Source organism: Chaetodon trifascialis, chromosome 8, assembly GCF_039877785.1.
Source record: "Chaetodon trifascialis isolate fChaTrf1 chromosome 8, fChaTrf1.hap1, whole genome shotgun sequence".
Taxonomy (NCBI): domain Eukaryota; kingdom Metazoa; phylum Chordata; class Actinopteri; order Chaetodontiformes; family Chaetodontidae; genus Chaetodon; species Chaetodon trifascialis.
Window position 1 is genome coordinate 7,901,828 of NC_092063.1, and position 20,038 is coordinate 7,921,865.

General features: G+C 41.9%; 2 protein-coding genes and 2 non-coding genes across 5 annotated transcripts; all 4 read left to right on the forward strand.

Annotated features, from left to right (window-relative positions):
* The first annotated feature begins 338 nt into the window (after positions 1–338).
* naca (nascent polypeptide associated complex subunit alpha) lies at positions 339–9,446 on the forward strand. The gene is made up of 8 exons (XM_070967650.1): positions 339–394; positions 1,052–1,126; positions 7,880–7,965; positions 8,259–8,336; positions 8,450–8,596; positions 8,747–8,875; positions 8,977–9,099; positions 9,329–9,446. Exons 2-8 carry the CDS (start codon positions 1,057–1,059, stop codon positions 9,341–9,343), a joined length of 648 nt encoding a protein of 215 aa, XP_070823751.1. The 5' UTR covers positions 339–394; positions 1,052–1,056; the 3' UTR covers positions 9,344–9,446.
* On the forward strand, positions 3,557–19,288 carry LOC139334636 (prostaglandin E synthase 3-like). 2 transcript variants are annotated; one of them, XM_070967649.1, is made up of 8 exons: positions 13,813–13,980; positions 15,390–15,503; positions 15,666–15,735; positions 15,822–15,920; positions 16,095–16,184; positions 17,893–17,952; positions 18,118–18,145; positions 18,258–19,288. In XM_070967649.1, coding segments are annotated over exons 1-8 (483 nt in total). In that variant the 5' UTR covers positions 13,813–13,978; the 3' UTR covers positions 18,278–19,288. The 2 variants fall into 2 exon arrangements, with proteins under 2 accessions (XP_070823749.1, XP_070823750.1); XM_070967648.1 differs by lacking the exons at positions 13,813–13,980; positions 15,390–15,503; positions 15,666–15,735; positions 15,822–15,920 and adding exons at positions 3,557–4,483; positions 5,101–6,083 and having other exon boundaries at positions 16,098–16,184.
* On the forward strand, positions 8,084–8,157 carry LOC139335806 (small nucleolar RNA SNORD59). The gene has a single exon (XR_011602450.1). It is a non-coding gene; the product is annotated as a small nucleolar RNA SNORD59 (small nucleolar RNA).
* On the forward strand, positions 9,188–9,261 carry LOC139335805 (small nucleolar RNA SNORD59). The gene has a single exon (XR_011602449.1). It is a non-coding gene; the product is annotated as a small nucleolar RNA SNORD59 (small nucleolar RNA).
* Positions 19,289–20,038: the final 750 nt, after the last annotated feature.

Consider the following 20,038-nt stretch of genomic DNA (forward strand, 5'->3'; position numbering starts at 1 on the left):
AGCTACTTCAGTTATTTTGACTCACATTAGTAAAAGCTGAGATTTAAAGTATTATAAAATGAAAATGAAGTAGAAATACCCAAAATTGTACTTAAGTATTTTACATAAAAGTAATAGTATAAACTAACACACAATGAAAATACGCAAGTGCGAATACACAAAATTGTGATTAAATGTTATACTTTAGAAAAATGCTGTTTTTCGACAAGTGAAATCCCTACAACCATCTTTTGTAATGTTCCGTTTGCCTATATTTCCGATTGCTCATAAAAAGTACTGATTGCGCCTTTAAATAACCCGGAAGAAGAAATCTGTGCTCTAAACCGGATATTACCGCGAAACAAGGGTCAGAAGTTCTCTCTTACAGCCATCTTGGATATAGCATCTCGAGTCGGTGAGTGTCTCCGGTGATAATCCAATATCATCCAACTGTTTTTCATAAATGCCTGCCTGTACCAAGTGTTTCATGTGTTAAAGTAAAGTAAGGTCATCTGGTCGGTACCGCTATTATTCCTGTCTCGCGCCTCTGCCCCGTGATATGTGCTGTTATAGCACCGATTACCTGCTCAAAATGGGGGAACATGATGACTACCAGTCTGCTAGCAGCCTGTCAGGGCCGCAGTGAACTGTGTGGCAAGTGGTTTAAGGCTGAGTCGTGTCAACTAGCTGGTCGCGTTAGTCGGTTCAAACTGGGGGGGAAATGTGACTGCCGACTTTGGGTTAGCGTTTCTCGCTGTTAGCTTCCCCATGTTGGACTGACAGAACCAACAGCTAGTTAGCTAATCGAAAACTAACGTTAGCTAACTGCCGCTTCAATAGAGAGTACTGGGTGAGCTCACGAGCCAAAGTATGGGCTCCGTCACTTGTTCAACCAGTTATGACAACCGCAAGTCGGTGTCAGCACTGGCTAACTAGTCCGTGCTAACGTCAGGTACCTGCTCTGTTCCAATGACGTTATTTCAAAGTACTTGCCTACATATGTGTTATAGCACTGGAAGTTAAAATTTAGCTCCAGCTAATAAACTGTTTCCGTTTGACTCTTCCTCACCAGCAACCATGCCTGGTGAAGCCACAGAAACGGTCCCAGTCACCGAGCAGGAGATGCAGCAGCCTCAAGTGGAGACTGGTTCGTATTCTGTCTTCTCACAAACGTGCATGCGGTACTGCATATAAACCAAGGGGTCCTGGAACTCAAAGAAAGTGTGGATTGTTCAACAAATAGCCATCTATGGAGGGTCATTTGTGCAGTGGAGGAACAATATTGCACACTTGGATGATTATTTGATTCAGGGTGTTGACTCAGCTGGCTGGCGGCTGAGTTGATGTGACAGGTGACAGTTATTTTAACTGTCATCTGCCATGTGTTGGGACATTTGTCATACTAGATTGCTCTCTGAGGGATTTGAAGTGGTGATATTTCTTGCCTTTGCTTGAAAAGAGTCATCCAGGACCCCTCTTTGTATTTACACAAACTCACAATGGTGTGTGTTCACTGACAATTGGATTTAGCTCACAATGCATGATGTTGAGTGTGGTTTTCCCCCTGCACAAAAATGCCTTGAATAGCCACATTGTGTAGGTTCATAGTAGACTTAGTAATCTGTTTTTCATTTATTTCAGCCTGACCATAAAATCTTATTGTAGCTTAGTTTATTTACATAACCTAATTGTTTTGCAAGCAATAAGTACAGTTTCATACTGGACAACTCTTGAGATTAGTTAACATTGTATATGGTGCTTGTTTGACAAAAAAACATTTGGTAATAATTGCCAAATAAAGGGGAAAATTGATTTGTCTGTTACACATATTAGTGGGAGTGGATGTGTTTGAATTACATTGATATATCAAGGAGTCTTCACAGCAGTCAATCATACTAGAATATTTCAGCATAATTCTCCACTTGCATATTACAAATTTTTAGAGATTGTTGAACATCATTTTTCATGCTCCTCCAGTGTTTTCCTGTAGAAATTGTAAGTGGGAGTGGGTACTTGTTTAGGGTTGCGGCAGGGAATTCTTTATCAGCTGTTGTTGCAGCCAGCACCAGAGAAACGGCTAACAGGGTAGCCCATCAGTCAGTGTTAGCTATTCCCCTGCAGTCATTTGTAAAATACCAAGATGATTGAGTGACATGTACTGAACTGTAAATGTGATGTTAGAAGCTATCACCAAACTGCATGTGTGCATTTGTTTTTGAAATGATTTCCCAATTTTAAATGAAGCCACCAATGGCCCAACATTTTCGATTTATTTATCTCACAAAGGGAGTATTGACTTCTCTAGTACTTAAAAAACAGAATTCCAACTCAGCAGTATTAGAATGAAGGTTAATTCTTTAAGCTAAGGGAGTGTCATTGGTTTAGCTGTAATCTATCTGAATATGTAGTTGGGCTGGGTAAAGTACAACATTGCTGCAGTTATGACACCTGAGTGTTTCAGCGCAATTGTAAGTTTGACCCAGTCCAATTTTTAATATTAAATCCAAATTACAAGATTTATTGATATTGCTTTTTTTTTTTTATTATTATTTTATTGGGATTTTCTAGCCTTTATTATAGATACAGCTGAAGGTATGATAGGAAAGAGGGCAGAAAGAGAGGGAACGACACGCAGCAAATGAGCCGCAGGAGTCAAACCTGCGGCCACTGCAGAGGACTGACAGCCTCAATACATGGGGTGCGCACCCTACAAACTGAGCTATGGGGCGTCCCTGATATTGCATTTTTGATTGTCTTTGCTCGTAGCTCTTCTGAAAAAGCTGTTGACATTTGTTCTTTATCTCCAGAAACTACACTGATCATATATACAGCAAAACTAATTTAGCGCAGTTTGTTTGAGTAGAGGTTTATTGTGCTTTTTGTTAAGCATCTCATCGGGGTAAATTACGCAGAGGCCAATATTCTGTGTTCTGTTTAGCCATGAAGGACATGGGTAAAATAATCATTGCAGCAGTGGTAACTGTGCGTTGTCTTGTGGCTTAATGTCACATTATCTGTGCAAGGACATCTCATTTTGCAAAATGTATGTCCTTAAAGACAGTGGTATGGTAGCTTTAACCTGAGATGGGTCAGTATCCAACACTGCTCTGAATAAGTGTTGGGTCATTAGTTCATAGGAATGTGTTTGTGTTGGCATCATGTTGCACAGCCCTCTATTAATGCTGACCTCAATGCTTTCATCTTTGATTGAGATGCCTTTGAAATTGATTACAAAATGATTTTGGAAGTTAAGTAATGAATCCACAAAGACTTTTCCATAAAGCATTACAATTATGTACATGTACTTACCGGTCTAATAAATTTAGCAGGGATGTGATAGATGTGAAAACTGCCATTACACTTGCCATTTACCAATCTCGTGTGTGATTCAGGATTTGAGCTCGTAAATAGATTTCTATCTTATTTTCATGCATTGTCTGCCTCTCTGGAATAAAGGAAGTCTTCTGGCACTTATTTACCACTTAATCACTGCATGGGTTTGGGACACAATTTATTTTTTGGACTGCACTCGACACTGCCCCTTTTTACATTTGCAAACAAAGACAGTTACATGTCACTGAACTTTTCACAAACCCATTGGTTCTGTTCACACGTGGAGCACAATTTATTATTCACTTCAGTGTTCTCGTGTAGCCCTTCTAATTTGTATTGAAGCAAAATACTTTCCAAACAACTACTGTGATGTCCCTTCCCCTTGTTATTCCTGTTGCTTTTCCTTTATCAGCTGCAGAAGTATTGAATTCCTCTGCCCCTCCTGAGCTGACTGTTCCTACAGTCAGCAAGGCAGTCCCTTTGGAGAATCCTCCAGAAACCTCTGGTCCTGCTCAAGAGATAGGTGGTCTAGAAGAAGCTAGCATTCAGACTAATAGTGAGCAACCAAATGGTGTAGCTGCAACTCAAGAAATGACCAAGCAAACTGAAGAGATTGGGCTGGTGACAACACCTGTCTCAGTGCAAGAGGCAGCTGCTAACCCAGCAGGGGATTCAGCTGACTTGCCAGTTCCTGAGGAGTCTGTGCCTTCTGCTGAAACTCCCATTGCATCTTCAGAAGGCCCACAAGTTGATAAAGAAGCATCTCCAACTAAAGAGGCACAAAGTCAGGAGTCAGTTGTTGCTGCTGCAGAATCAGCCCATCAAGAGGTTGAGCAGAATTCTACTGAAGCAAGGGCCTCTGGAGATGAGCCCAGACTAGTAGCAGAAAAAATTCTTGATGATCCCAAACCGTCTGCACCTGAAGACGTCAGTGTGAACAATGAAGATGGGAAGGCAGCTGATTCCTCAGAGACTGCAGTAGCAGACTCGAGGAATCTTTGCCAGGAGGCAGTTCAAGAAGAAGTATCACCTGGTGATGTGAATGTCAATGTGGCTACTCAAAATGAAAATCCTGACAAGGAAGAACCTGCTCCACTTGTCTCGAAGGCCATTCAGTCAAAGGGGACGTCCAAATGTGAAGGCCCTCCTCTTTCCACACACCACCTGTCAGGTTGGTTTATACTCTAAAAAGCAGGTGCTCCCCACTAAGATTTAATGTTTTCCTTACAATATACGGCATAGTCTCAGTGGTATTTTGGAGTATGAGAAAGTTTGCTAAATGGCTGAAGGCCATTCTGCTGCCTCTGGTGGTTTGTGTCAGGGTGGGTCATGACTTTCATTCATTCTTTTTATTTCACCTCTTTAACACCTCAGTAGTTGTTACAATTGATCCATTTGGACAGGTTTTGGTCAGTTCTACTTCAAAGCAAGTTTGGTGGTGCAGTAACGTGCATTTATGCAGTAGGTAGCATAGCTGTTGATCTATGCAAGTGCGATTTATTTATTTATCTATTTATTTTTTCCCATCATGTGGTTATGATTTGCGTTGCAAGTGTGATTGTGTCCTAAGTGCATCTTGACTTAATATAGAGTGCAGTCTTCTGTGTGGAAGAAGTATGTACTGTGCATTTTGAATAGCAGTTTGCTTCACACTCTAAAGCTAGGCAGGTTTGTCATTTTCCTAACACTAAGCAAAGAGTTTGTGCCTTGGTTCATTATCATTTAACCTGCATGCGAAAGACTTCCCCTTTCCCGTCCAAGAAGTTTAAAGAATGTTTTTCTATTCAGCCACACCTCCTGCCCCAGCTTCCTCCCAGCAACCTCAGGCAGCTTCTGGCCCTGCAAAGACCAAAGGCAAAAATGCCAAGAGTATGCAGGGTTCCTCTGCCCCAAAGGCTGTCCCTGGCAGAAGAAAACGATCCTCTATGTCTGCCTCTTCCTCTTCTCCCACCTCGCCAAAATCAACTCCTTCCTCTACCCCCTTGTCCCCCGTGCCATCTCCCCTAGCTTCCACACCTGGCAGCTCGTCTGCAAATGAGACGACCCGATTCACCCCAAAAGTTGTCAAGGCTGGCAAACAAGGAAAAGCTAAGAAAGGAGAGGCATTTGTGCCTGTCTCTGCCCCTGTGGAGTGCAAGGTTACAGCAGCAAATGAAAAGCCAGTAGAGGCTAACTTCAATCAAACTGTAGTTGAAGCTAAACCTGCCCCAGTTGAGCCAAGCAAACCCTCACCACCTGCTGCAAAGCCTATTGCAACCCCACCTGCTTTTAAAGTTACTTCAAAGCCTGCGGTAGCAGCTCCAGTTTCATTTTTAGATGCTCTTGCTTCTAGCCCTCCCAAATCAGTTGAAGTTAAGACAGCATCATCAAAATCTGCTTCTGCAGCTGTTGATGATGAGCTTCCCCCACTTATCCCACCTGAGAAGCCAATTAAAATGCCAGCATTCATACCATCTGTTGAGAAAGAGGGTGCAAAACTTCCTCTAAATCATCAGAATAATGATACTGCCCCTGTAGAGGTTACTAAGGTAGCATCCAAACCCAAGACAGACACAGCCGCAGCTGTTGAGGCTGCCAAACCAGCCCCCACAGAGGCTACTAAACCAGTTTCTGATGCCAAATCTGCTCCTGTTAAAGCTGCCAAGCCAGCTGCTGAGGCCAAACCTGCTCATGTGAAGGCAACTAAATCAGGTCCTGAAGCAAAACCCACTCCTGTTAAGGCTGCTAAGCCAGCTGCTGAGGCCAAACCTGCCCCTATCGAGGCTAAGCCAGCTGCTGAGGCCAAACCTACTACTGTTAAGGCTGCTAAGCCAGCCGCTGAGGCCAAACCTGCTCCTGTTAAGGCTGCCAAGCCAGCTGTTGAGGCGAAAGCCACCCCTGTTGAGGCTGCTAAGCCAGCTGCTGAGGCCAAACTTGCCATCCCCGTTGAGGGTGCTAAGCCAGCTGCTGAGGCCAAACCTGCCCCTGTCGAGGCTGCTAAGCCAGCTGCTGAGGCCAAACCTGCTGCTGTTAAGGCTTCAAAGCAAGATGCTGAGGCCAAAGCTGCTCCTGTTAAGGCTGCTGAGGCCAAACCAGCCCCTGTTGAGGCTGTTAAGCCAGCTGCTGAAGCCAAACCCGCTGCTGTTAAGGCATCAAAGCCAGCTGCTGTGGCCAAACCTGCTGTTGTTGAGGCTGCTAAGCCAGCTGCTGAGGCCAAACCTGCTCCTGTTAAGGCTTCAAAGCCAACTGCTGAGGCCAAATCTGCCGTTGTCGAGGCTGTTAAGACAGCTCCTGAGGCTAAACCCGCTGCTCTCAAGGCTGCCAAGCCAGCTGCTGAGGCCAAACCTGCCCCTGTCGAGGCTGCTAAGCCAGCTGCTGAGGCCAAACTTGCCCCTGTCGAGGCTGCTAAGCCAGCTCCTGAGGCCAAACCTGCCCCTGTCAAGGCTGCCAAGCCAGCTGCTGAGGCCAAACCTGCCCCTGTCAAGGCTGCCAAGCCAGCTGCTGAGGCCAAACCTGCCCCTGTTGAGGCTGCTAAGCCAGCTGCTGCGGCTAAACCTGCACCTGTTAAGGCTGCTAAACCAGCTGCTGAGGCTAAACCTACTCCTAAGGTTACAAAGCCAGATGCAGAAGTCAAGACTGCCCCTGTTGAGGCTGCTAAGCCAGCTGCAGAACCTAAACAAGGTGCCACTCAGGTTACCAAGCCAGCCCCTGTGAAGGGTGCTAAGCCGGTTATTGAAGCTGAATTGGTTGAGGATAAGATGGCACCTGCTGAGGTTGCCAAGCCTTCCAAACCAGCAGCTGAGTCTCCATCTGGTCCCTTAAAACCTGCTCTAGTTGAGCCCACTGTTCCTGCCCCTGCTCCCCGTAAACTCACATTTGCTGAGGCAGTTGCTGCCCCTGCCCCTGTTAAACCTGAGGTAAATGGTACCACTCCTTCTGAACCTGTCTCATCACCAAAACCTGCCCCCACACCTACTAAAATCCCAGCCAAGGTGGAGCCTGTGATCAAGAACGACAAGGGTATTTTCTTCTTTCTCTCTTTTTGTCTTAATCTGTTTTTCCAACTGTCAGTGTTCTGGAACTGCTTAGATATGTCGTTCAGAAGCCATGGTTATGAAGTACATCAGCTGTGCAACTGTTCCATGCTGCTACCTCGTTGTTGACATGGGTGCTTCTGTCAGTGCTGTTGTTGCAGTCTGTCAGTCATATGCAGTTAATTTATGTGATCGTGTGATGTCTAATAGTCAGTTGGTGAAGATGTCTAGTGTTAGTCTGGAAATGTGGTATTGGATCGAGAGGTATTGTTTTCAACAAAGTACAGTTTTGCAGATTTAAAGTTAAAGAGCTCTCATCACAATGACCCTTTTGCAACATCAAGTTAATGGTTATTGCAGTTTTTAACATGCTAGGTGTATGTAGTTCATCTCAGGTAACAATAAATGTACTGTACTTTGATTTGCTATTAACCAACCTATTTTAATTTCCCAGGATTGGTGCAGCTTATATCCATAATAACTTGCAAGTGTGCACATGTGGAATACGTGGCACGTTGTGACTAAATTTTAGTTTCTGCTGGTGGTTTCTGTAGGATCTGGCACTGAGTCGGACAGTGATGACTCAGTCCCTGAGCTGGAGGAACAGGACTCTGCACAGACACAGACACAGCAAGCTCAGGTGAGAGTTCAGTCTGGTCATTGCATCTTCTGTTCCCTGTTGACTTGAAACAGAAAAGATTGTTACAAAATCTACTGCTTATGTAACACATTTTGTACAGATATTGTTTGTCCTTTACTCCTCTGTGATGATTAACACAGTGACTTTCGTTCTTCTGAGTCTACTGAAGCCAGCCTTTCTGTCCTGAGAAGAGAAAGTGACAAGCATTACAAGTTCATATTCAGACTCCCTGAATTCCTTAGTCTACGGTTTTGTGTAATCCTCAACCACTGCGAATATTTTGTCTCTTATAGCTTGCCGCAGCTGCCGAAATAGACGAAGAACCTGTCAGCAAAGCCAAACAGAGCCGCAGTGAAAAGAAGGCACGAAAGGTGAAGGCATAATCTTACGTCTCTTACTTGTTTCATTAATGACATTGGAATGTATCTGCTTTCTCTGTAATATCAGAATTGGCCACATGTGTAAAATGACTTATTTCTTCCAGGCGATGTCAAAGCTTGGTCTCAGGCAGGTAACAGGGGTCACCAGGGTCACCATTCGCAAGTCAAAGAACATCTTGTTTGTCATTACCAAGCCAGACGTCTACAAGAGCCCCGCATCAGACACATACATCGTCTTCGGTGAAGCTAAGGTATGTAACCAGCAACCATACTATCCACCTCCTTGTCTCTGTCTTGTCCAATCCTAGCTTGTCATGTGGCAGCAGAATAGTAATAGAAATATTAGGTAATATACCAAGTAGATGTTGCATTGATTTCTCATTTTATTTTTTGTGCCCTAGATCGAAGATCTTTCCCAGCAAGCCCAGCTGGCTGCTGCAGAAAAATTCAAGGTACAGGGAGAAGCTGTATCAAACATCCAGGAAAACACACAGACGCCAACAGTACAGGAGGAAAGCGAAGAAGAAGAGGTAAGATGCAGTTTTGTTCAGCTGAAGATGGATACATATGAATATGCAAAGTTTGCTCTATCATAGGAGGTAAAACAAAAATCCCCTTTTTATTCTAACAGGTTGATGAGACCGGAGTTGAGGTCAAGGACATCGAACTCGTCATGTCACAAGCCAACGTGTCGCGAGCGAAGGCTGTACGCGCCCTGAAAAACAACAACAACGACATTGTCAATGCTATTATGGTAAGTTTTCTAATGGTTTGGTGTCCTTATTCTGCAGGCCATTATAAATGGTTTGCTCAGATCTCTGTAGTTAAATACACATGAGAACTCTTCAGTGATGATTAAAACAGTGACTTTCGTTCTTCTGAGTTTCATGAAGCCAACATTTCTGTCCTGAGAAGAGAGAAGTTCTTTATATTGTGGGGAAAATGTAATACATACGCTAACAAACTTTTTATTTCCTTTGCAGGAATTGACGATGTAATGGGACCCTGGCAACAAAGGGTTGAAGAAAGGTTGCTGATTTAAGCTGGTTTATACAATTTATACCCAAGATGGAAATAAAGTTGTGGCTTGATAAAATGAAATTTTGATGTCTTGTGCACTTCTCTGGGAACTGGGGACTTTTTATTGCAGTTTGGTTGCAAAGGTCATAGTGGGGGTAGGATGGAGTATCCCTAAATGGTGACTGAACCCCAACTGTGGCATTACAACAAATGATTTGTGAGACACAAATCTGATGGGTCTTGATCATTAATGGGATGTGAGAGAAGAAATTTGCTCCACACTCTTTATTCTTGACTGTTTTCTAATCTTCTATGTGAAATATTTGATAATGTGACCTCTCTGGTTTTGGTTCAAGTATTTATATGAAACCGTGAGAGAGATTTTGAGGGGGAGTTCTTTGTTGGAACTGCTACACGTCAGATATCTGAAACGTGCCAAGGGGCACCAACCAAACACCAGAGGTTGGAGAATGAGAACCACTGGCTAATTCTAATTATTTTTTAATATAAAATCCTAATCTGAAAACTAGCTGTCAAATAAATGTGGAAAAAAGAAAGTACAATGTTTCCCTCCTAGATGTAGCGCCGAAGATATTGGCTTAAGTAAAAAACTTACAAGGTTCCGTGTGGGTTTTCCTATCCAGTAGTGCAATAGAGATGTTTTTCTATGAAGAGATCCCTGTTTTGTTTATTTTCCTCCAAGCTAGTAAATAAGGATGAATCAGTGCTAATGTTTTGTAGAAAGTAAATGCTTCCAATACTCAAGAATACAGTATATGCAGTGAATTTTGGTAGGTAAAATATAGTTTTTGTGTTGTAGAAGACTCCACAGGGCCCCTTGAAGTAGTATTTGAGTAAATGTTTTTTACTTTCCACCACTGGGAATCGGCTTATTCAGAAGTTAATTCTGTTAAAGGTGGCTCTGACTTCAATTTGCCAAGATTTAAATAAATGCTAGGGCTCAGTTCCCTCACAGAGAATTAAAGGGATTGAGCATTATAATCTTCAGATGAATTGTAAGCAGGCTGTGGCTTAAAATAATACTCAGACCTCCATTTTTGTATTACAGGTCCCTGAAGTAGAATCACTCATTGAGACAAACTGAAAACAAAAGTCTGCAAATCTATACAGCTGGGCAAAATATCCTGACATTTGGTCTTTAATATGGGTTTATTTAACAAAAAAAAATTGCATACTACTCTTCCATCTGTTTATTAGATCCTCCCCACCCCCAGTGTAACACCGGCTTTCAGTTAAATTATGTAATCCCAAAATCCGGCTCATATACTGAGGTGATGTCGCTTTATTTTCTCAGATTTGACAAAGCCACCTCCAGATCTACAGAGGACTCTCCCACTGTTCTGACATGCTGAATACTACCAGTGACTCATGAGATTTATCTGGAAACAAGTTTCACTTAAGAGACATTTCAGAGCCTCTACACACCCATTCTACAGCCACACAAGTCATTTAACCAGTTTAGGCCAGAGTTTCATGACTTCATCAAATTCCCAGCATGCCACCATTCAGTTTCTACCCAATCAGAAAGGACACCTTTGAGGGACTGCAGTGAGCTGGCACAGCTTCACTTCTGGCTGGAGATGGTGCAAGTCAGTCCTAGCCTGCAGCTGGACACATGTTGGCGGCAGAAGAAGGGAAAATACATAAGCAAATCAGTAAATGTAACCAGTCCTGATCCAGTGCCCTCCAATGCTCCTTAACTTCTTCAAGTCAAGTTGGAGACAAACTGTATGAGGGGGAAGGAGTTGATGTTAAAGACTGTTTATATATTTATGTTTTAAAAGATGTCTGGATCATTTAACAGTGACACTTATGCGTCCAATCAAATAGAGGAAGGCTTTTAAATTCCCATTGCAATCATAAACCATCCATCCATCCATTATCTATACCGCCTATCCCTTTCGGGGTTGCGGGGGGCTGGAGCCTATCCCAGCTACAATGGGCGAGAGGCGGGGTACACCCTGAACCGGTCGCCAGCCGATTGCAGGGCCACATGCAAAGACAGACAAACATTCACACTCACACTCACACCTACGGACAATTTTTTAGAGTCATCAATTAACCTAATGAGCATGTTTTTGGTCTGTGGGAGGAAGCCGGAGTACCCGGAGAGAACCCACGCATGCACGGGAAGAACATGCAAACTTCACACAGAAAGGCCCCGCCTGACCCGGGGATCGAACCGGCAACCTTCTTGCTGTGAGGCACACGCACTACCTGCTGCGCCACCGTGCAGCCAATCATAAACCAAAAAATGTCTATTTATTTTTTATCACTAATTGGATCTCACCTCACAAAAAATCATGTTGGCTATCATTTTGACAATTGAATCACTCATATTACTTCAGGAAAATGTGTACTTAGACTGGGAAACTTGTATTGCATCTTATTTTTTTATGTTATGGAGCTCAAATAGTTTTGATCAGTTGATCTGCAGTTATGATAATATAAATGTTTGCTGATTGTTTTATATCTCGTTTCATATATTTGGCTTTTGGACTGTTGGCTGGACAAAACGAGATCTTAATGTCAACTGGTGAGGGGCAGTTTTTTTTCCACTATTTTCTTACATTTTATAGAGCAAATGGTGAATGGAGTTAATAATAGGTAAATTCATTTAAAGATTCATAAAGTAGTGGCTAACAAAAATATCATAGTACAGTCTATTTATTATTGCAACAGCACGCTAACGAGCATATTGTTGTCTTCTAATATTACCAACCTGGAGATGCTGCACCTGGGCAAGGCTGCTGGCCCCGACGGCATTAGTTCCAGAGTCCTGAGGACTTGTGCCAGCCAGCTGTCCGTGATCCTGGGACACCTCCTCAACCTGAGCCTGAGCCTGTAGAGAGTCCCGGTGCTGTGGAAGACATCCTGCATGGTTCCTGCTCCAAAGAAGAAATCTTCATCTAGCCCCAACAACTACAGACCTGTTGCCCTTACATCACTCATGATGAAAGTGCTGGAGAGGCTGGTCCTGGCCCACCTCTGACTGCAGGTGAAATCATCACTGGACCCTCTACAGTTTGCCTACCAACCCCATCTGGGTGTGGACGACAACATTATACACCTGCTGCAGCGTGTTCACTCCCACTTAGATTGTGGCAGCAGCACTGTGAGGATCACTTTCTTTGATTTCTCCAGTGCATTTAATACCATCCAGCCGCTGCTCCTCGGTGAGAAGCAGATTTTGTGGAATGGTCAGGTAGAAATCACCTGCTGCTTAATGTGGCCAAGACCAAGGAGATGGTGATTGATTTCAGAAGGAACAGGACCACCACACAACCGCTGTGCATTCTGGGGGAGAATGTCGCAGTGGTTGAGGATTACACCTCGACAACAGACTCAACTGGAAAACTAACATCAACGCTGTGTATAAGAAGGGGATGAGCAGACTCTATTTCCTGAGGAGGCTCAGATCATTCAACTCGTGCAGTAAGATGTTGGAGATCTTTTACCAGTCTGTTGTTGCCAGTGCACTCTTCTTTGCTGCAGTGTGCTGGGGGAGCAGCATCAGAGCCGGCGACACCAACGGACTGAACAAACTGATCAGGAAGCCCGGCTCCATTATTGGCTTCAAACTAGACACTTTTGAGGAGGTGGTGGAGAGGAGGACACTGGACAGACTGTTGTCCATAATGGATAACCCTGAACATCCTCTTCACCACCTCGTGGACAGACAGCGGAGCTCCTTCTCCAATAGACTGCTCCCGCTGTGCTGTCACAAGGACCGCTTCAGGAAATCATTCCTGCCACGAGCCATCACACTTTACAACAGAAACTTAAACAGTTAATCCACCAACCTCACAAACTCTTGTGTTTTACATATTACTTACATATTATCTGCACTACTGCAATATTGCACATTTGGTCTACTTGCACAAATTTTTTGCTGTTTTGTTGCTGTAAATACTGTTTATATACTTAGTTATTTTGTATTATATTATTATAATATTATAGAATATGTATTATAAATTATAATACATAGATAGAGATAGCTAGATAGATGGATACTTTATTCATCCCCAAGGGAAATTCACAAACATATTATATCACTGTATTTTAGTTTCACTTAGTTATATTTTTATTTTTATTCCTGTTTTTATTTTTTGTTGCTTTTTCTAAATAATTGTGTATACATACTGTGTCTACTTGCTGTATGTTTAATTGCTAATGCAACAAAATAATTTTCCAAATTGGGATCAATAAAGAAACAGTCAAAGTGCAAGTCTAAGTCTGAAGTCCTCTTTCATCCATCGATTGTTGACCCATAGTTTGATCATACTGGGTGGAATAGAGACCACAACAAATCATATGAAGTTTGCTCCCCACAGCAGATCTCACGCCGCCTCCCTCTCAATGCCCGCAGCTGTGGCTGAAAGCTCTAGAAACGTCTAGTAACGTTACGCTCCAACTGCGTCAGTACTGCTATTCACAGCGGAGGTTACGCGAGAAGATCGCGAGTATAGTCCACGGGCAGTAACCGTTTGCTCTGGTTGTTTGTGGGCAGCATTCCTTCTTTTTGCAGACATTATAATCCTTTTTACCATACTGTTTTATCAGCGAAAAAGAAGCTCATCTCACGCCGAGACATGTAAGTTCTGTGGAAAGTTCACATGAGGATACAGTGCAGGGAAAATGCGATAGTAGCCTACACCTTGCTTAGCCAGCTAACGGTAGCAAGTGAGAACATGCTTTTTCAAAGGCGGGAGGTTGGCCTTGTCTTAGTGAATTACAGTTAAGATAACGGTCTACCTAGCTGGGACCCTCGAGCAAAGTAGACAAGCACAGTGTATTACTGCAGTTGTTGTGGTGGATCTGCTGTCCCAGCTTTAGCTGAAAACAAGGGTACTTTTGCTAATGGGATAGGTCCGGCGCACCGCATGGCTTAATTAACGTAATGGCTAACGTCAGCGTTGTTAGCAAGGCTAGCAGAGTGTCTCGAACGACTCCGTCCAGATTAGCATTCGTCATTAGATTGCCATGAGGTCTGTGTCAGAAGTCATGATTGCAGCATTATTAAATAAATCTGTGACTTGTATGTAAAATACAAAGCCAACCCTATCAACGATTAGATGTTAGATCGCAAAGTTTAAAACGTTTTACTTCGCGAACGTTTAACGTTTGTATTTAGCGGTTAGCGCTAGCTTCCATACACTGCATTGGTTGGTCGATCATTTGTAAGAGGATTTGGCTAATGGGGCCATCACTACAATTACACTGCCAAGAGGAATATAGTGTCAGTAAATGAACATGCTGAAGAAGAGATCGCTATCATTCTTGTAGCATGCGTTTAAAAATCTTATCATTTAACAAGAAACTTGCTACCACCTCTGTAAAGTGAGTCGTTGATCACTTGTAGCCGCTGACATAACATCTGTATTAGAAGTCCATCACTCATTGGTGTAGTTAATGGTCAATTTGTAATGTGAGGGAATAATCTCACATCATTTAATACGTTTTTATCCTTCCATGTTCTTCTCTCATTTCTACTACACTTTACGAGACCTCTGAACTTACCATACTAGTGGGTAAAATTAAGCCTCACTAATTATTTGATGGTGAAGTTGGGATATTAGTCTCTCCAGGACTTCAAAAATGTGAATTGAGCATTATCGTTACTTTTGCAGCTTCGGAAACGTGAGCTGAACCCATCCAAAACATTTTGTTAATTTGACTGTTTCACATTTTGTGCACAGATGAACAGCATACTGTGTAACACGATGCTCTGTGGCAACCTGATACATAGGCTTTCTGCTGGCAAGCTGTTGTGTCTGAAGCCCTACCCACCTGTCAGCAGCACTGACCTGAATTATGTATTTTTTGTGCAAGTGGTGGGTCTGATGAACTTTATACTGTTACACAACAAATAGTAAAAGTTAGGAAGCTTTTAACTGGAGCCCGACATTCTGTTTATAGAGCTGTGTGGCTTCTCACTTTGTCTTGAAAACTATTTCTGTAACCGATTGTTTACATGCCTCGATGTCCTCTGTTTCTTCACAGGCATCCAGCTACTGCTAAGTGGTACGATAGGAGGGACTCCGTTTTTATAGAGTTCTGTGTAGCAGACAGCAAAGATGTTAAAGTCAATTTTGATAAAACAAAGTGTGGTTTCAGGTAAGTTTGCCTGATATTTTTATTAAAGAAGTCAAGTTTTATTTAACCATGAATTTCTTTTTAAATATATTGGTGGTTCTCCTCCTACTGTCTGTGAGTAACCTATATTTGTAGCTTAATTGTTCCAAAAATTAGATAAGCAACATTTTTTTCCCCCCACAGTTGTCTTGGAGGAACTGACAATGTCAAACACGAGAATGAAATAGACCTTTTTGAAGCCATTGATGAAAACGTAAGTTATACTGAAAGTCTGTTGGACCACATTGCAGATGGCATTGGACAAAATGTGTACCACATATTTCCTTATTTTCTATGCAGGAATCCAAACATAAACGCACAGATCGCTCAGTGTTGTGCTATTTACGAAAAGCACAGCCAGGGAAGGCGTGGCCAAGGCTAACGAAAGAGAAGCCTAAGGTCAGTTTAACACAAACATTACATGTAAAGGACAGTGTGTGTCAGAAACTTTAAATACTAACAGAGAACAGTACGATGCTGTTAATTGTTGCACAATGTTAGAATTTCATAAACGATATTTTTTAAATGCATCAAATCACTACAATTAGAGGCATGGCTTTTGTGTTTCCACAGCCGAGTTGGCTCAGCGTCGACTTCAACAACTGGAAAGACTGGGAGGATGAGTCAGATGACGAGAATGGCCACTTCGATCAATTCTCAGATGTAAGCACTATGCATTGATTAGTGTGGGTCAGGTATTTCATAATTGGTTTTGATGGCATCAGTCAAAGTCACCAACAGGCCCATTTGACAAACCCACATGACATTTGGCCAAGTGCCTCAATGTCAGCTTCAAAGAATCCAAATAGAAAATATTATGGTATGTATTGTGTTAAAAAAATGAGAGGGAAAATGTTTCTAACTTCTTCCCCTTTCCTCTGTGGAATGTCCCAAGTTTTCTTGATCATTCATTTAATTTCTTATAATATATACTCTATATTATATATTGATTATGTGCACGTTAATTTTAAACATAATAACCAAATGGAGGACACATAATGCTAAATCAAGTATTTTATTTTTTTTAAAGGAAACTAACAGGGGTACTTGATGGTTTAGGGGTGGGAGCACTGGTCATGAATGCCCACATTCATGTCAGGCTGAACCATTGCTGCATGTCAATCCGCAGCTTGCTCGCTCTTCTCATTTTCTGTCGTCTTTCCACTGTCGCCATCTAATGGATGCATAAAATGCCCCCAAAAAATATTTCAAAAAGAGGAAAAAGGCACTGGTATTGAATTGGTGCTAGATATCGGCCAATACCTTGTGTAAAAGTACTGTAATCTGTACGGGGCCAAAAAAAAAAGTGAGGTTGGTATGTCTGTAATGTAGTGCTGCTTGAAAGCATGTGAACCTCTTGAGCATTTTGAGTTTTCTATATAGCTTTATTTCTTTATTTAATCAGAACTATTTTTTATGAAAACATTCTTGCACACCTATGACTCAGCATCAGGAGCAGTTTGGGGTTAGGTATCTTGCCCAAAGACACTTGGACATGTAGACTGCAGAGGCCAGGGATCAAACCCTCGACCCTCTAAGTGGACGTCCTGAGCCAAGGCTGCGTTGTGAACCCATACAGGTCAATCATGCTGAGAGAGAAAGAAATCTGAGAGGACCTCATTAAGAGGTTTTTGACAGCACATTTGTCTGGACGATGCTCTAAATTCATCTCAAAACAGCTCGGCTGAAAATGGCTCAGACAACATTTTAAAGATCTGACGCATTATAGCAAAATAACCAAGGAATGGTTGAGGAAGAAAAATGTGTGTTCTGGAATGGCCCAGTTGAAGTACTGAGATGCGACCTGAAGTGGGCAGTTCCTACCACACACCCATCCATCCTCACTGGACTGGCTCCGGTCTGCAAGGAGGAGTGGGCAAAAATCCCCCAAAGCACTTGTGAGAGACTGATGAGTCCCTACAGAAACGGTTTGGTTGAGGCTGTTGCTTTGAAAGGAGATGTGATACCCTGTTACCTGAAGGGATTCACATATATCATTACTTTCACAATATACATTTGGAAAGACAGTTATTAAGTATTTTTTACAAATATACTGGTTATCTCTGTAGGGTTCACAAACATTCGAGCAGCACTGTAAACCTAAGCGTGGTAGGAAAATCCAACTATACAATTCTGTAAAGAGGGAAAACTTGTCTGCCACAGCCAGCCTCTCACCTGGTCATCCTACCTGTGATTGAACCATTCTGTGTGCTGTCTAAACAAATAGATTAAAGCATGAACCAAACATAAACTGAGAGAGATTTTCCAACATTGTCCTACTCTGAGTCCTCAGTTGGATGTCTCTTATGAAGTAGCATTTGTTTAATAATGTAAGGAGAGTAAATGATGTGCCTTTGGTTTAATATTACAGATGATGAACAACATGGGAGGTGATGAGGATGACCTACCTGATCTAGACGGTGCAGATGATGTAAGGATCTTTTTTTATTTCACTTCATTTTCAAGCATTGAGTTTATATTCACAGACTAAGAAAAACTGATTCTAAAGCAGATGTTAATCAGTGTCAGTGGGAGTTAAGGTTGTCATCAACAGTAATCTACTTTTTTTTATTAATGTACTTTTTTGTCTTCATAGGATGAGTCTGCGGATAGCGATGATGAGAGTAAGTATTCATGAACCTTTTATAATAACAGCACATTACAACAGTAAACAGTGGCTACTATGATAATAAACTTGTGATGTCAGATTAAATGTTATTTCTGTCCCACTTTCAGAAATGCCAGATTTGGAATAGAAGACTGTAAGACTCCGGAAAGAAAATGGAAGAACCGAGGGAAAGAGGAATCATAACAAATGTATATCTTGAAATTGAAGGCAGTGACAAACAGCTGTACATATGAGTCAGTAGCCATATTTAAATCCATAGCCTCAGCTCCAAACTCTTGACCGATCAGTCCACTGAAGGTTGATATGCATGGTATTGTACAGAGCAGCTATCTCCACTTCCATTTGCTGTACTGCACCTTTTGGGTATCTCGTTTTCCTGTTAAATATTACAAGTAAGCACACATTATTTGTTGGAAAAAGCTGTATAGTTGTCCTCAACTGAGCAATACATGTTACAAGATTTACAATTTGTTTTAAAATGAGTTGTGGTTTTAAATGATTAGGCCACCCATTCCCAATGTTGTGGTTTTAACTTAGTTGACCAGTGTAGTTCATGGTTGAAGAAAACACTAGCAAATGTTCATCGGAAAGATTAGGTGCATTTTCTGATTGGGTTCCTCTAAAGCCTTCCATGTGCTGTGAATTTGATATCCAGGAAGCCGGTCTTTGTTTCTGTGGCTTAACCTTCCAGCGTACATGTCTCCCTTCACTTCTTATTTAATGTTTGCGAAATTGGAATGGTCTGAAATCTTGGCAAAGCTATTCACATCTTTCCAGTTATCGCCTACTTTGGTAATCTGAATTAATTCAAAGTATCTCGATTGTTAACAGTTCTTCTCTCCATAACCATCTAACATGGACACTCATGTTAGACTGCAGAAGCAAGGTGAAGTGTTTTACAGCTGATAATGGGCCTCAGCATTATGTGGTTTGTTGCTATCCTCCAGTTTTTTTCCGTGTGTTCATCTAGAATGATCCTCCCTTGTTGGCGAGGGAGCGTCAGAACGTTAGGTGACGTGTAATGACCAAATTATATTTGCACTGTCAATAAAACTTATGGGGAGAAAAGTGATGTTGAATTACAGTGGAAATTCTTTTTTTATTGTCTACATCTTTCTAATAAACTGTACAAGAATCATTTTAAATGCCTTTTTCTTAAATAATATTTAACTTGTTTTTATTCACTTTCCCTTCAATTAAAAAAATGCCTTTTTTTTTCAACAGGGTCATGGTTGGTAGATTTAACTCCCAAATATTGGAAAAATCATTTTGGACAGAATACAGACTGGGAGCAAGTTGGGCTTCTAACCTGGTTACAGATGTAACCTTTGTACTCTGGTAATATCATTGTTCAGCTTTTTTGTGTATGCCTGTTTTCACTGAAATTCGTTTTTGCTTGAGTATTTAGACTAATGTAAAGACTACTACAGCAGCCTAAGACCATGCTGTAATGACAGTTTGAAGTTTGAATCTTGTTCTCTTGTAGTTTGTGAGAATTTTTGCTTTTTAAGATGGGTTACCTGTAGAGAGCATCACTGGATTGTAGAGTGACAGTTTGGCATATTCATAATGAAATTGTTTCAAAAATGCTATACTGCCCCTTTTATGCTGTCCAAACTAAAGAATAGTTTTTAGACAAGTTTAGTCATGTTATATTTAATATATGTAATCTTATTTATAACACAGCATTTGTACTTGAGTACGATTTTGGGGTGCTGTTGCTCTGAATTCGGCCTACTCGGCGCTAGGACCCAGATACCTCCGTACTCCACGGCCCAGATAATTAGCATACTTCCTTCTTAAGGCCTGATTTCCTCACTGTCATTTCCGAGAAGATAACTGTAATATGCAACACTAGTTTCCTGTTTTCAATCTAGGCACATTAAAA